At 40.0% G+C, this 17,373-nt stretch overlaps 1 protein-coding gene across 1 annotated transcript in view; it reads right to left on the minus strand.

Moving 5' to 3' along the window:
* The window catches only part of CFTR (CF transmembrane conductance regulator), a 92,088-nt gene that overhangs the window by 65,500 nt on the left and 9,215 nt on the right, over positions 1-17,373 (minus strand). Inside the window, exons 2-7 of the mRNA XM_054837080.1 lie at positions 12,895-13,005; positions 11,488-11,599; positions 4,071-4,286; positions 3,076-3,165; positions 1,520-1,683; positions 921-1,046 (exon numbers count right to left, since the gene is read on the minus strand). Coding sequence (XP_054693055.1) covers positions 921-1,046; positions 1,520-1,683; positions 3,076-3,165; positions 4,071-4,286; positions 11,488-11,599; positions 12,895-13,005 — 819 coding nt within the window. The remainder of the gene's footprint in view (positions 1-920; positions 1,047-1,519; positions 1,684-3,075; positions 3,166-4,070; positions 4,287-11,487; positions 11,600-12,894; positions 13,006-17,373) is intronic.

The following is a 17,373-nucleotide window of genomic DNA, read 5'->3' on the forward strand; positions in this document are numbered from 1 at the left end:
TAAAGAACACCTCACTTTCCCTGCATTGTCTTTCAGAAAGCAGCTGGACAAGGTGTTTGTGTAATAATATCGCTTAATTTCTTTTATTTATATGATAATATGACACTTATCTTTCTTTTCTTTTCTTTTCTTTTCCCAATCACACACCTGGCATGGAATTTTAATTCTCTGTAAAGGACTAAACAAACACATGGGACAGCTTTAGTGCAGCGTCACCCATCAATCAATATGTCACTTCTCCCTTCCCCCAGGACTCCCTGTCTGTAACAAAGACCTTCTCATAGCTCTCAGCTAACTAGGTTAGCTCTTTTACCTCCTCTCTGCTTCAGGTCTGCTAGTTCCAGTTCCATCTCGATATTAATTGAAAAAATAAGCATTATACAAGGCTATCCACAGACAATAAATGTTAATGGAATTGTGCAGGATGAATACATGAAGCTGTGCTACTTTAATCCTTTCACAGATTGCATGTAACGTTTAAAACCAGCTTTATTGCATTTCTTAGAAAATGGCTGCAGAGGACTCATACTATTTCCTCTACTGCAGAATAGGAAAGACTGTAAAGCCTTAAGTAACCATCACAAAAGGGCTTTTTATTGTAAGATGAGGATAGGGTTGGCCAGAAACAAACACAGATGCCACAATTGTTTTACCTGCACAAGCTAACCACTGAAATATCATTATACCAAATGAGGAAGCAAATTAAAAAAATAAAAAATCTCACCTCCATAGTGAACTTGACAAATTGGGAAAAAAACCAAGCTGCAGTGTGGGAATGCACGGTTAGTTTGTGGAGGATTAATATTTGTGTGCTTTACTTCTTAACTAACAAGACCACAGATGGTGTTCATAGCCACCTAATTTTATTTTTTTTTTTTCTGAGCACATAAAAAATTTGACTAACAAATGAGAACACTTACTCACGGATGCTTTCAATCATTTTTTCCATTGCATCTTCCCAACAATAGGCTTTAACTGACTGTATATTTTCAATTATTTCTGAGGTGATGACAAGTCTCTCATTGATCTTTCCTGCCCTCTTATTCCTACAAAGTAAAAAGACAGTAGGTCAATCTTCATCTTTTTCATCCCGTATACTTAGTTTGTATCCTGTTATATCTTATGAAAACACTTTCCCTATATGCCTACACTTAAAATGTTTATTTTAACAGAATTATTATTAAGAATGTGAAAGGAATTATTAGAAATCTAGTAATTGTTTTACTAAGGAGAAAATACAAGCTCTAAAAAGAATAAATCAAGTCACTAACAAGGAGTTTTAATTCTACAAAGCATATCACTATTTACTGCATGTTAGGCCTTTCATTTTGCTAAGTTTAGACAGCTGCTGCTAAATACCTAAAGGCTTGTCCATGACTTTCCCAACACAGCCAACACTCTTTGGACTCCTCTTTTGTAACAATGTCATAACTAGAGATCCTTAATCAAGTAGCATAAGCTTCTTAAACCAACATGTTTCAGGAAAATATATTGAAATATTTTAAAACGGTCTTGTCACCTGTATTTCATCATCATTTGTCCCAGCCAGGCTTGGAAAAAGGCCAGGACTATTAGAAGAGCAAGTCCAGAAAATGCAGAAGCTTCTAACATATCCCAGAGCAGTCCCATCAGCAGTGCCACTTGTAAAGGTGCAATCCACACAAAATGAGCCAGAGCAAGACCCTGTGGAAGCCCACAGCAGAAAATAATAATAATACAAGTTACAGATGTGCTCTGAAAACTACATGAAAAGGAAGAAGTCGTTAAAGTGACACTTTGAAAAATGTAATGAAGAATGGTACAAATATTTTAAGTCGTAAAACAAGTTTATAAAGGAGGATTTGTGATCCCGAGCACATAGCATTCTGGGTGTTAATTATGATGACAGCACAGCAATATATATACATTCCACACCTAAACTTTGATTTTTGTAAGGCAAAGTTCAGTCTGCATTTGTCTCTTCGCTATGTATACACGAGGAAAAATCCCAGCTTTGTAAAAGTAAACAGAATTCGCCATCGATGCTGGCTTTTTCAACCACTGCAAGATGAGAAAAATACACAGAAGATCTTCTGAGAGTGATTTAATCTGATATAGGAGGCGAATATTACCTTGGTGAAGAGATGACTGTTGTTCGAACACAAGTAATTTAAAACAGACTGCTGCCTACTTCAGGAGTGTTCCTTCACACTGGGGAGATTTTGGGCTGAATCCTGTGATCAGGCTGCACAGGGGTCTGTGTTACTGCAGCTACACTGCCACAACGAAGGGGCACTTGTCCCAGCTTGTTCAGCACTAGCTGACATTGCTCTATATAGTAATATAGTGCTTCAAGTAAATACACCATACGCTTCCAGCCATGTGTCTACAGTCCCTCTGACCTTGTTTCTTTCGTAGGAAGCAAACCTCGTACTACCAATGGGCCAATTAAACATACATGCTGAACAGAAGCTCATAGAGTTTCCAGTCCCCAGACCCATTAGCAGGGATTTACCTCTGTGTCTTTAATGAAAGAGAAGTTTTACAGGAGACTCTGGAAGTATTGTCTAAGACGGATGTGTTGGGAATGGTTCCTAACGAGGTCTTACATCAACACTTAATCAGACTTTTAGAAGAGTGGGTAATAGTAGCAACAGGATTCTGAACATCATCGCTTGTTCAACGGCAGGAACAGACTGGATCACCTTAGTAAAAAGGTACAGTGGTCAGGAAAAGAGGATGGAAGGATTGAACCAGCAAGTTCTGACCTCTGTGAAACCAACTGCATAACCCAGAGGTTTTCTGGCAGGTTCTCACTGGACTGTAGAACAAGCACAATTTCATGGTATACCTGGTTTTTAGGTTTCCTCTACTTATAAAGTAGATAAAGGATGTCATAAGTATCAGAACAGGCATTTCCATGACCACGTGCCAACACATTTTCTTGAAGTAGTGATTCACTTTATATCCACAATGAGCACTCAGTGCAGTCCGTCATTTATGCTCCTTCCTTCCTTAATATTTGTCAGGAACAGCTTGAAGTATAGCATTTGTATTTGATGAATCACCAAATGGATTAAACAAATGATGACGTACCTCATCAAATTTGTTCAGATTGTTGGAAAGAAGACTGACCAATTGTCCAGTACTTATTTTATCTAGAACTCTGCTTGACAGTTTTAAGATCTGTAAAAGAAAACAAAACCGTAGAAAAATGGCCATGTAACTCATCCCCATAAAACAGAATAAATACAGATAAAAATAATAGGCTATGGTACAGTAGTACGAATAACAATTCACTTATCTGCTTATGCTATAAAGAAACTCTCATTAAAGTTGTTATGTATGTCACTTGAATTTAATATAACCATTAAATTGCTTTACAAATATTGATTTATTGATTTAGACCTTGCTTTCTGTTGCATATTTTATGTATATAGATATATATGCAAATGCAAGTTTTAATTAAGCTGTGTACTGCTGTGCATCCTCAAAAATCTCCTACTGTGCCTATCTTGACAAAAATATTATTGAAAGATGTTTTCACAGTGAGCTTTATACTAGAGTAACTAACATGTTTGTTTAAATAAGCTGCTTTTGTTATTGGTAAAACCAAACATCTTTTTAAATCTTTGGATTTGTGAACACGTGATGCACCAGTATCTGTTGATTCTTCATGCTATGGAGATCTCACACGGTATCATTCAAACTCAATCCCTTCTATGCTATATTTATTGTTTACATCTTCGCGTCTAATCCTCTTTTGAAAATATTCATTGGCCACCAGCATATGTCATTCTCCCTTTGCAATACACGTGCATAACAGGAGCACGGTGGTAGAACAATTAAGGCATCTCACCACATATCCAGCAAGTCTGAACTCACACAGAGGCTGACTTCACTCAAGTCAGACACAGACAAGTATTTAATTCTTTGGACGTAGGAAATGGAGAGCTGTCAGAAACTAATGTTCGCCACATTATTCTTTTGTGTGCTTTGTGTACAAAACTATCAATCTTTCAACAAACTGGCCTAAAGATTACGTAAGCTACAGACAGAGGTTTGCCTTTGAGTGTAAATGAAACAATTACCTTCTTATAAATCAAGCTAAACATAGCTATCCTCATTTGCATTCCTATATGATGAAGACCAAATATAGCAGGGTGTATAAGTAGTGTTCTCACAAGGAAGAGAAAGCACAAGCCAATGCCCAGGTAGTAGGCTATGGATCTTTCATCGGAGTTGTCCGGATCATAGGAAGCTATTATTCTTCCCAGTAGAAGGGGTTGCACAGATTTGGTGACTTCCTGCAGATGGAAACAAGAAAAATCATTTTGGTCAGCTGTTTGTTCATATTTTCAAAATGGTTAACATTTTAATTTCAAGTCCTAACAACTGAGATTTACAGCTTTATATCCTCAATGCGGAAGCCAGATCTGTTTGCTGTGCAGACCACAGAAATTTGCAGTAATTGCACAGGAGAACAGACACCTCACTGCTGTCTTAATCTGTGATGCTCCCGCAACTCCACCAAAGCAAATCTAATCTGTAAATTCTGTTTTATCGTTTTCTACAAAAGTGACAACTGAGATTAGCTTCCACATTTGCTTTTCAGAGTTGTAATGGATTAACCACATCATATGACTGAATCCAGTTTAGCAGGCTGGATCTCTGTTTTGGCCCCTAGGGAACAGTTCTCACCGCACTTTACTGGACTCAGAGGACACAGGAACACTCAGAGCTCCTGAAATGAACACCACCAGAACAACACAGTGAGGATATAGCTAAAACATAAAGTAAATGAAAATAGCAACAGAATAAAAGTATGAACAATTTGGATCATCCTACTCAACAGTTCTAGACGTTGTATGCAGGGTTCTAACAAAAGCAGGCTGAGAGGGTTTAAATGATAGGGGAGGCAAGTTTAATAAAAGTCACAGACAGAAACCAGTCCCTCCTGCATTAGCAGCCCCAGCACCTCCCTTCCCAGATGAGCAACATGGTAGAGAGCCAGAGCAGGAGAGGAAAAAGAGGCAGTATCAAACTGCTAAACTCAAGGCTTCCAAGTGATCTGCCATAGCCCTGACTTTACCCTAGCCTGCTATCACATTTGCCCTCAGCCTCCTTTTCTGTTGCAATTAAACCCCACTAGTGTTATCTCACCTTTGCCTTTCATTTCCCTTCATGCCCCCATCGCTCTCACGCTTTCACTCCTGTCACCTCATCCTTTTCCATCTCTGCCTCCTGCCCCCTCTTTCTTTCCCCAAAACGTGCAAAAATCATCGGTGTACTGCGGTCTAATTTGCTTCATCTTCTGCATGAGCTTCTGAAGGGTATGAAGTATCTATGTGCTCCTTTGCTTCATTGTTATACTCAGTGTAAAAATACATAGTGCTAAGAATTTATTATGTGTGCCTCCTTATCCTTCTCTCTCTTGTGTCTCAGCAGAAAGCATCTGATACTTCAAAAATAGCAAGAAACTATTGAATTATTTTTTGTATGAATGTGTTAAATTCTGCCAAAAGTTATTAGTATTGCCTTCCAGCTGAAAGCCACACAGACCACCATACAGAGACTCAGAGAGAAGTGAACTAGTGAAGTTCAGCTGTAATTAATGTTTTACAGGGATAAATAGATTGGGAAAATCCCCTTTAGTTTTTTCCCTTCTCCTTTGGGTTTCTTTTGGTCTCTTATACAAGAGCAAACCCAAGTACTTCTACAACCTGTACTGTAACCCCTTTTGAATGTCACTGTTAGTGGAGCTGATATTCATCATTCACTTTTTCCACAGAAGAGATGACATTTTACATTTCAAATAGCATTCCTGCGCTACACACTACATTTCCCAAATTAAACACCAGTGCTGTAAACCTGGAGCCAGCTTTGACAAAGACTTCAGTGTTATTAGTAGGCAAAGGGAGGAGTGTTTATTAAAACACACATGACCCAAGGCAGCTGTGCTTAGACCATATGCATCCCGAAGCCGCAAACCAAAACTCCTCAAATCTCACAAAATACAAAACAGTCACCTCTCAAGGACAATACAGTGCTTTCATACTCGCAGAGATTCCAAGATAAGCTTTTATATATAGGCTTAAAATAGCAAGGTTTGTTGGGGTTTTTTTTGTATTTACTCTTATTCCAGTGAAAATGCCACACTCTCGCTGCTGTGTTTGTTGTGACTATAAAGGTATTGCATACATGCCTAGCTCGCTGGAAAAAAAAGGTGATTTACAGACTAAGGGTAGAATAATGGCTGGCAATAAGCCAAATCATTTGCTATCTCATGGGGCGTGAAAATTCACTGGTTTACAGTGGAGATTTATCAGTTTACTTACCAAAGATATTATTATCCAGTCTACATACAAACGAAAGCAGAACTACCTGTTTTTCATTTTTGGTCTTGTAGCCTCAAAATTACACACTGATATAAACATGCATAAATAAACTGATTAGAATGACCTGCCTAAAAAAAAAAAAAAAAAAAAAAAAAAGGATTTCTGCATCTAACAGAAAATCCAGTTTTCAAGAGCCGTGTTTTTCCTTCTCCTGTCCTTGCTCTTCCCTCTGCATTCATCATAGGCCATTGAGAAACTCAAAGACATCCCCCTCACAGAAATCTTAATTAAAAGAGCAAAGATCTGAAGAGAAATGAGAGTGTGACACAGGATACCGTGCCAATCTGACCTGGTATGGCTATTCTTACACAATGAGCACTTTTATATTACGTGTATCCCCCATATGCTCAATCACTCTGCATTTGAAGACAATAATGCACATCTCTGCTTTGGCGTATGCCCAAGAAGTGCTTTGGGACTTTCATGTCCCTCCCTGCCTCCTCACTCACACCCGTGACCTATATGCAAGAACTTCAGGAAATCCTCATTAGGGTCCTTTGGGATACGATACTAAAACCATTTCTAAGTTAATGTTAGCAGCTGCTGTGCCTGAGTGGAAATATACATTTCATGGGGATGAATATAAGAGAAAAAAGTAAGTAGAATAAAACTGATCCTCACAGCAAAGTACACAATTTGTTAGCCTGTATCGTGCTACAAAGCAAGATTTTTGTTTCACTGTCATATCACCTTTTCTTTAAATTGCAAGACACATCTGCTGATGAGGTGACGCGTGGAAGCTGTTTCGAGCAGCAGGGGATCAGATACATGAAGTGCAGTAACTCAACGTGCCTGACACAACACTATTTACGAGGGAGAGTCGTAGTACTCTAGGGGGCCAGAGCACAAGTGTCCACCCTGCAATAACATCGTCACCTACGGCGCGTGAGGGGAAAGGGAGAGACGGAAAAACTGCTAGACCTAATGAGAGCAAAGCTGTGATGCCAGTTGCAACAACAACTACACAAACAGCAGGGATGTCAGCAGAGTTTAAACCACACTCCAAGAAAGGTGCCATGAAAATGGCTCAGGAATTACACAAGGGAAGAGCTGAAAGGAAAGTGAAGTTCAAAAGAACGCACAACTTGGTTGCACCTATGCCAGTACGGCACAACATCCTGTCCCCATTCAAATTAATGGCAAAGCTCCCATTAATTTCCGTGAGCAGGGCCTGAAAAGAACACCAGCGGCTTTAGCAGCGAGTTTCTCCTCTTACAGCTTTCTTTAAAATGAAGACTAATGATAATGGAATCAAGACTTTAAACTAAGATTTAATCTTCCCTTGTTCATTGTGAAAAGTGCAGATTTTGTTTCCTATGTGCTGAATTGCATGTCTGTGATTTCTTAAAGAAATTAAAAAACCCCACACAAACAAAAAAGATTATGACTCAAAAATTCTACGGTCCTGTTCTGTCCTCACCTGGTCTAAAACTGTACTCCATTAAAAATTCCACACAGAGAAATCAACCCTGCACAGTCCCACATGTGCATGCCCCCACACACTTCACTTACCTGTACTCTGGGAAAGGAAGTTATCCTCAATATTGCCTGCAAAAACCCTCAGACACTGCTTAACTTTTAACAGGAATGCATGACTCCAATAGTTTTGGCTGGCAGACTCTGCAGGAACACCTATTCTAGTGTATGATAGGGTAAATTTGTAGAACTGCTGTTTTTTTCAGAAATAAAAACCTGACATGAATAAGGAGTTTCTGGCTTGATGAGGAAAAAGGTTAAAAAATTAAAGGCAGTAATGAGATGGCAGGAGCAAATAAAAGACAGAATCAGGCAGGAGTCCACAAAGGCTCTCATCGCAGAGAAGAGTCACCAAACGAAGTGAAAGTGTTTAGAAAGAAGGGTTGCTTAGATAGCAAGACGTCCTGTCCTAGGTGGTTAACTGCCCTACCTGGACAAAGACAATTAATTGACTCATCAACTTCCGTTCCAGCCACATTGCCTCCTGCCTTCCGTTCTAGGCATGAACTTGAGCTGATTTATTTCTCTTCTGTTGGTCACACAGGCATAGAGTCAAAAGAATTGGCTTTGATCCATTGTGTCTTTCCTAAAGCCTATGCAGCCCTTTATGCTTCAAAACTGGGTTGAAAATAGGAAAGAGACTTGAATAAGAAAAATTCTGGTAAAAGAGAAGCAAAAGAAAACTGAAATCCCATTGAAGTTCTTATTTGGATTTGGAGGTTTTGGAGTTTGGTCGTGTTTGGGGTTTTTTTGTTTGTTTTGGGGGAGTTTAGAGGGAGAGAAAGATGGCATTAAAAGTGTGGAAATCTTGTCACTGCTGGAGAAAGAGGTAAAGAAATAAGGGGAAAGATAAGCACTGCAATAGAGAGGAGAAAGTTGAGTAGCATGGAGCAAGTTAACACTGTAAGAAGGGAATGAAAAGATTCAGAAGAGAAAAATGACCCATTTAGACCTTTTTTTAACTGACCACAGAACTCAGGTAGGTTCTGTGCCTGCCAGCCCTGCACGACACTCAAACAGCCAGAGGGTAGCCCGGGGTTTGATGCAGAAAAGCCCTCCAGAGTGAGCAGAGACAGCACTGTAACCATCATCTCCTCTTCCTTCTCCTCGTGCAGCCCTTGTGTATGGAGCAGACAAGCACGGCGTGTCTCTTTGAACCAGATCTGCAGCAGCAGCGACTTCGGGCTGAGAGCAGTGGCAGTGAGAGCAGACCTGAGGCTCTTCACTAGTGACAGAAGTCCAAAAAACTGAAGAGACTTAAACTGGGAGAGAACAAAGTTGGCTGGGGACCTGATTTCTTGAATCCCCTCTTTTTAATCAGAATTGTGTACACCCATGTGTGAATGTATCTATCCAGGAGAAAGAAGCAAAAAGATAAAATGTAAAAAACTTTTTCAATCTAGGTTTTATTTTGAAATCAAGCCTTGGCACTGAGAAATTTCAGAGTTGTTCTTTATGAGCTACATCTGGGGGACAATCTAAATATGATTGCAAAAAATTAAGGCCTATAGGGTGTTTTGGGGTTTTTTTTTATTTTGAATCTGTGAAGCAGCATGACAGACTGAGGTACATCCTAAATTTTTGTATAGACTAAAAAGAAAGTGAATGCTGCATTTTGAGGGAAGAAATTTCCATTTTTGTTAGAGAATTTCTTCCTTTTTCTTTAGACCATTTTACTTTATGACTCTCTGATTCTATTACTGATACTCATTTCCCCTAGACATGGTGTTACAAAAGAAAGCAGCAATCAGTTTTTCCATAATTCTTAGGGGAAAATCCAATCTGGAGTGAAATCATAGTCCATTATTAATTATCCAAATGAAATCAGCAGTGATCTAAACCAGAACATTTGCATGTCCAAATTAATACACTTAGGAATATCTTACAGGACTTTCATCCTAGAACCCTTAATAAATTTACCTACTTTGTAATCTGCAAGATCAGCCCATCTTTCACACAGCCGTGTAAACAGGAGGGACCTCATGGAAGTTTATTGGGGTGGAACCATTCCAGCATAAAACTAGCAGAAGTCAGGCTCCAAATTCGATGCTTACCCTGAGAAATGCTCTTTGACCTGAAACGCTGCCTGATGCATTAAAACTTTTCACCCTTAAAACGTTCCCTTCTAATGCTGAAAAGTCTGCATGTAGTTAAGGACATGTGTTTTAGCTTTCAGCATGTTCTTATTTATGTTTCAAGTGTTTTATACAAAATTATTAAAACTTGAAGGTATGGATATTGGTGTGGTTTCATTTAGCATACATCTGGCATGGCTGCCATAGAGCAGATTATGATCTTTCTTCATCTGCTTCCTAGAAGATCTACCTAGCTTGAAATTTCCCTTCTACGGAGGAGTCAATAGCAACTTCATGGGCATGATGACAACTCTCCACACTACCCTCCCCTTCCTGCCTGTGAGAGGGGTCATTCTAATGGGCGTGAAGGTTTGCATAGTTCCTTAGGATACTCAATAGAAAGCCAGAAAAAAAGAGAAGTTTAGTTTATAGCAAGCAATGTGAACTTCAGAGACATTTGTGGGCTATTTTCTACAAATTCCCTGTCCACTCTTCTTCTGCCCCATCTATGATCTTGAAAGTACTGCTAAACTAGATCACATTCAACACTAATGCCAGTGGAATTAGTTAGTTACTGTATCAATCTTCCAAAAATAAAAATCTGGCCTAAAGATTCATCTCACATCTGAAAACACTGAGTACGTCTGGCCACTTTGGGCCATTTGGGCTATTACAGCTGCAGTTTCTGATACCACAGCATTTTCAGCAGAGAAGCATGGAGTTTAATATCTCACTTTTATGACTAAATTGCAGAAACTTGAAAATAACATGGATATTTAATGTGCATATTGGTTAACAGTAATTTTCAGATTTACAGTCTGGTCATCCAACACACCTAGTGAGATATCATTAATAAAAACTATTTTCACAGCTCCTAACCCCAGTGATAGGATTGTCAAACAGGTGGCATTTGTAAGTCAGGGTAATCCTAGCTAACAAGTTGGAAAGGTGACAAACACAATCAGTTCCGACTTTCACATCAAGCTCCTGATCATACATTTCGGAGCACTAGGCACCAAGATCCAAGCATATCTCACACGGTTACTTATGCAGAATTGTTACCACTAATGAAGACAACTTGTTTATTGCATACATAAAGCTGAATAAAGTATTTAACTATGAAGCTGGCTGATGGTCACTTTGACAAAATTGACTAAATCATGTGAAATTGGACTGTCGTTTGTTTTAATGTGAGGACAGAAAATTCTTTAGAAACGTCTTAAAAACCGTAACATGAGAAAATTATAACTTTAGTTCAGCAGTGATACAAAAATTCAGGTGCTCTACCTGTACTTGGAGAAGCATATGCCAGCACCTAGAACTACGTACATGTCAAAATTATTAATATGTATGTCCTAAAGATATTAAGACATTATCGGAAAATACTTTTTTTTTCATTAAGGTCCCTGAGTATCTCTCTGTATTTATTATCTTTATAAGCAATACACAGAGCAAAATCTGTAGCTACTCACAGGATTCTGTATTAACTTACCAGTCCCTAACACTTGGATCTATTTATGAAACACTAAAAGTTTACTGAAAAAAAGAACAAATCTTACCGCTAAATATAACATTATTCCATAGAACATGAATTTCCAGAAAAAGCATCGTCGAAGAGCATTAATAAGTTTAGGTTTTTTCTCTGAGGTTGCCAGCTCTCTGTCCCACTCTCTGAAAAGGAACCAAAAAACAAGGCCATTAAGTTGCGCGAGCAAATACATGGGTCTATGGCTCTGACATACTTCAATTCACTCAAGTATATCCAAGGAGATTTAGCTAAGGTGACTAATGAAAGAAAGCTTTGCAGAGACCCCAAAGACCTGGCCTTCATTGACTTGATAGATCTATAAAAGTTCAAACCTAGTTCAGCCACATATTTGGCAGTTTTAAATACTCAGCCATACATCACCCCGCAGGGAATTAATTCATGAAAAGGTCACATTGTATGTTTTAAAGAAACCTGCTGTACTTAAGACCAAAGGACAAATAATAGGCAAATAAACGTTTTGGAGCTCTTTCAGGCTGCAAAAAAGAAAACACCAAAAAAGCATCAAAAATGTGACTTTTCTATTGCGCAGCACTATTTTTAACCTGTGTTGCTGGGACAATAGTTTTCTATTTGATAAGAAATTGCTGATCAGAAGCAATGCAATATACAGAAAGCATATGTTTAGTCAAAATTCAACTCACAGAATAAAGCACTCCTAAGAATTTCCTCAGCTAGCTCTTTTCTCCATTTTTCAACAGAATATTAAATAACCAGAGCATTCCATTTATAAACTATCAAAATGCATTAAACATACCAATGTTTTCAATACTTTCTACCAGTTTTGAATACGTACGTCACACTTCAATTAAGTTTAATTAGATTGGCACAACACTGCAGACGTGAGCTGCCCCGGCACGCCAGGGAAAGCTACACCGGAGGCTGGGGGAGAGGGACAAGATTTGGGCACTTGTATCTGTAAGAGTTAGTCCCAAGTGTAGCACGGTTTCTGAATTAGGACCAACTGAAATAGGGTAGAGAAGAGAGGAAGCCTAAATGAGGAAAGTCGGGGCATGATTTCTGCAGAAGCAATTGTCTGTCAAAGGTGGTATCAAAGGAAATTAAGAATGTTATTTCGTTGAAGAAAAAAAAAAAACCACAAGGTTTTACAAGGGTATTTTGGGAAGAAAGAACAGCAAAACAGGGAACTAACATTGAGACTGTGAGTCTGGCCTCACTGGGCAATGGACAGATGTCACAGGCTCCTGCATGCAGTAATTTAGAGCATCTGGGTGATACATCTGCACCAGGGATCCCAGTCAGCTCCAAAGGACAACTGTGTGCTGAACGAGGACATACTTGAGCCAGTCAATGGGTGCCACCAGCTTGCACCCAATGCTGTTTAAACATTTTATCCAACAGCTTTTTAATGAAAATTGCAGTGTGATTGCTGAAATGTTATTTCATGAATCTTTCATACCTTTCTAGTTTTTCAGAAAGATTATCAGCAGAGTCCGCAGAAGGGATTTGATAAATATCTGACAGTTCCAACCGTCGTCTGTACCCCTTTCTCAAAATTGGTTTTGTCCATCTACGCAGAAAAAAAATAATTAGAAAATCAGCAGTTGCTGAGGTTAATTCTGGAGTTGCATTGTCTCACTCTGAATATTTTGTCCACAGCACCCAAGTATGCCTATGTGCACATGCACACGCATATACACACACAATGACATAATACAGTGCAGCTCTACATTGTATTTACAAAATCATATTGACAAATATACCATTAAAAGAATATTTCCAAAACTGTGGCATTTTGTCAGTTTTGAGGTGGGATCATGCCCCAAACCTCCTATTCAGTCAGTAGCAGACAAACGTTCAGGGGATCGAGACCCTTGTACTGTATTTCCAAATGTGTGCTATGTCCATATAAATAAATAATAAATCAGAACTATAGTAAATTGGATGTATAAGTCTCATTCCTATAAGACAGAATATAGTTTGAGTGTTCCTTTGACAGTTTACATCACAATATGCATTTAACACATGAGATCTTTCACAGGACTCATAAGATCTTCATTGTGTCCATCATATGAAAACATTCTGCATTTCCTTTTTCAAATGTCATGTTTAAAAAATTGAATACCAATTTAAAGGGCATACTGAACTAAACCAAAGCAGGAAAAAACTCCAGAATGGCTATTCTGTAGAGAAAATCTTTATAAATCATTATTAATTTTATTGAACAATTAGGCTCCTGAAAGGCCTACGAATCCCCAAGTGCCAACTTGTACAAAATTTTGCAGCAGGTTCTGTTAGGAAATCTTTTTGAAAGCACAGGACTAAAACAAAATATAAACAAGCAACCATAAGAACTAATGATGTATTTTGAAACTATTTGAGTTTCTACTTTACTGCCATTGTTAAAAAATATTTCCTTAAAAAAATTAAATGCCTGTGAAAGAAGTAGCTTGTGGTTGATTGCTGTCATGCTTCCATATGTAAACACAGTTTGTAAAAAAGAAACCCACGTGACTTATGATTATAATAAAAGTTATGACCTGCAAAACATCAATAATTTCAAAATTTTTTTGTTTTAAATTCTCTTTATAGACAACAGTTAACAAAATTGCAAAAGAAATACAATTATGTTTCCCATGGTCACTTAGAAAATACAAACAGCTTATTGGAGATGCTTACCCATATTCGTGTAAGAACGTGTATCATATACACATAGTAATCGCCATTCTCAGTTGGAGCCTCTGATAGTGCAGAGTTGACGCAAAGGTGAAAGAACATCATTAGACACTACATGAGTGCTAAAAGCCCTTAGCACACCAGTCAAAGCCTATTTGTGTGCAACTGTGTGCACACACCTGCACACTAACACTTACTTTAACGAAGTTATGAATTGTATGAGACACCAGTCTACAATCCCCATAATTCAGTCAAGCACAAAGATCTTTTCCAAGTGAACAGTTACATCACACCCACTGCAAAGAGGATGTGTTCTAAGAAATTAGGAGATTATCCTTCATTTCTGCAACCATACTACAGTTTCAGATGAATCATATGGGCTTTAGGTCAGTCTTTGACACCACTATAGCTGAGAAATAACGCACAATTTGTGGTATGCTACAGCAAGGCAGCTAGGAAAGTCCGCTTTGGAGAGTCATTGGTAAAACATCCATAAACTTTACTGCTACTGGAAATAGGGGCCAATGTTTTCAGGGATGTAATAAGATGGATTAGAAGAAAACTTTTGTTTTGGGTTTGTGTAGCAAGGTTTTGGTAGCAGGGGGGCTACTTCTGCGAGAAGCTGCTAGAAGTTTCCCCTGTGTCTGACAGAGCCAATGCCAGCCGGCTCCAAGACGGACCCCCCGCTGGCCAAGGCCAAGCCAATCAGCGACAGTGGTACCACCTCTGTGATAACATATTTAAGAAGGAAAAAAAACAGTTAGAAAGAGCTTTTGCAGCCGGAGAGAGGAGTGAGAAGATGTAAGAAACTCTGCAGACACCAAGGTCAGTGCAGAAGGAGGGGCAGGAGGTGCTCCAGGCACCGGAGCAGAGATCCCCCTGCAGCCCGTGGTGAAGACCATGGTGAAGCAGGCTGTCCCCCTGCAGCCCACGGAGGAAGGATGAGGGGTGTAGAGATTCCACCTGCAGCCCGTGGAGGACCCCACGCCGGAGCAGGTGGAGGCACCTGAAGGAGGCTGTGGCCCTGTGGGAAGCCCACGCTGGAGCAAGTTCCTGGCCAGACCGGTGGACCCGTGAAGAGGGGAGCCCACGCCAGGGCAGGTTTGCTGGCAGGACTTGTGACCCTGCGGGGGACCCCACGCTGGAGCAGTTTGCTGCTGAAGGTCTGCAACCCATGAGAGGGACTCCATGCTGGAGCAGTTGGTGAAGAACTGCAGCCTGTGGGAAGGACTCATGTTGGAGAAGTTTGTGAAGGACTGTCTCCCGTGAGAGGGACCCCACACTGGAGCAGGGGAAGAATGAGAGGAGTCCTCCCCTGAGGAGGAAGGAGCAGCAGAAACAACGTGTGATGAACTGAGCACAACCCCCATTCCCCATCCCCCTGTGCCGCTGGGGAGAGGAGGTTGAAGCTGGGAGTGAAGTTGAGCCTGGGAAGATGGGAGGGGTGGGGGGAGGTGTTTTAAGATTTGGGTTTATTTCTCATTGCTCTACTCTGTTTTGCTTGATAATAAATTAGATGATTTTTTTTTTCTTAAGTTGAGTCTCTTTTGCCTGTGACAGTAACTGATGAATGATCTCCCCCTGTCCTTATCTTGACTCACGAACCTTTCATTATATTTTTCTCCCCTGTCTAGTGAAGGAGGGGACTGATAGACCAGCTCTGGTGGGCACCTGGCCTCCAGCCAGGGTCAACCCACCACGACTTTTTAATTTAAAATAAAACCATTATGTAAAAGTCTTTGAAGGCCACTGCAAATGATAAATCAGGTGTTGATTTGTATTTTGCCATCTCCTGATGGCAGAAAGGACCAGCTGGTATTGGCTTTGTGCATATCTTGTGCAGAAATGGCTAATCCCTGTCCTTCAAGAACAGAGGATCTCATGGACTTCACCAAAAGTTCTGCATGTGCAGCTATTTTGGCAATGATAAAATGAATACAAGTTATGGGATACTAAACCCCTACTGCGGCTAATGCAAGTAAGTGACAGTACCTCCTGAACAACCTCTATAATTCCCAGTACCGTAGCTAAGTAATAACCTTGCTGAGCCCCTTAGTAATGCTGTGAGACTGCAATAAGCAATTCCCAACTTGTCTTGATGAAAGAGAAATGCTTTACAGTTTCAGGCCTTGTATGTTTTGGGAAAACATTTTTCATTGCACTGTTTCCCTCCACACATTTGATTTTATTTATACTTTTGATTAGCACCTAACCTGGCACTTTGCCACTGCCTGAAGTAACAAAATGTGACAGCATTTAGAAAGTGAGCAGAGAGGCTGTTTTATCATTTGGGGAAGGTGGCATGCTTAACAGATCTCCTGTACTCCTAGGAACGTCTCTTGTTCTGCTCGGCTTTGAACTGAGTGCACTTCTCAGTGCCACCTAAATTATGCGGTCCCTAAAACAACCCTCCTCTCCCAAGTCAACAAGTTCGATACGGACTTTGTGCAGTCCTTGTCCTCATATCTCTGCTCATCAGGGTAGCTGCAACTATGGTAGATGAGCTCCTCCAGCCAGCTAAAGGAGCAGTGCTGACACCTTCCCCGGGAGACCTCCTAGTCTGCAGCCAGGTTCCTACCGCAGGCTGCTGGCAGGGCTTGCACAGAGATGTTCATCTCCAGCTGCCCTGGCCCCGATCGGAAGTCCCACCCTAACTAGATCTGGCCAATTTGCGAGCTGTGCCAAGTGGCTTCGGGTTGGAATGGTAATCATGGGAGGAGTTGGCCTGTCACGTGCTGTTTGTCTCACGGCAGGTTTTCAACAGCTGCTTGGGTTGTGCTGTCAAGAACTGTGGGAGACGGTGTATGTGTTACAAAAAGGAATATACTAGACCTAGAATACATAAATATCTCCCAAAACCAACCTTTTGCCAGATTCCAATATCATCCAGTTTACCACTATGCTCTGGATTCTTTGCAAAGTTTTGAAATGCAAAATGGCTATAAATTTATTTTAACTGGCAATATAATCTGTAGTTATCAATGTTTCTTTATCACCAGGTAACGCAGCTCAGTCAGTTTGTCAATGACTATGGCTTTTCCATTTTTGGGCTTAATAGAAACGATTTGCCAGCATTAATTCTGAGTTTTTTTCTTCTCATCTTTGCTGAGAACGAGAAATTTCTTCTGAAAGGAAGAGAGCAAGAAGGAAGGGAAACAGATTGGCTTTACAGCATTACATTAGCAAATGCCACCGGATTACTGGCTGGCATTTAATGAAGTCTTTCACAGAGAAACCTGTAGTGCTGTCAGAGTTTTGCCAC

This window comes from Grus americana, chromosome 1 (genome assembly GCF_028858705.1).
Source record: "Grus americana isolate bGruAme1 chromosome 1, bGruAme1.mat, whole genome shotgun sequence".
NCBI lineage: Eukaryota > Metazoa > Chordata > Aves > Gruiformes > Gruidae > Grus > Grus americana.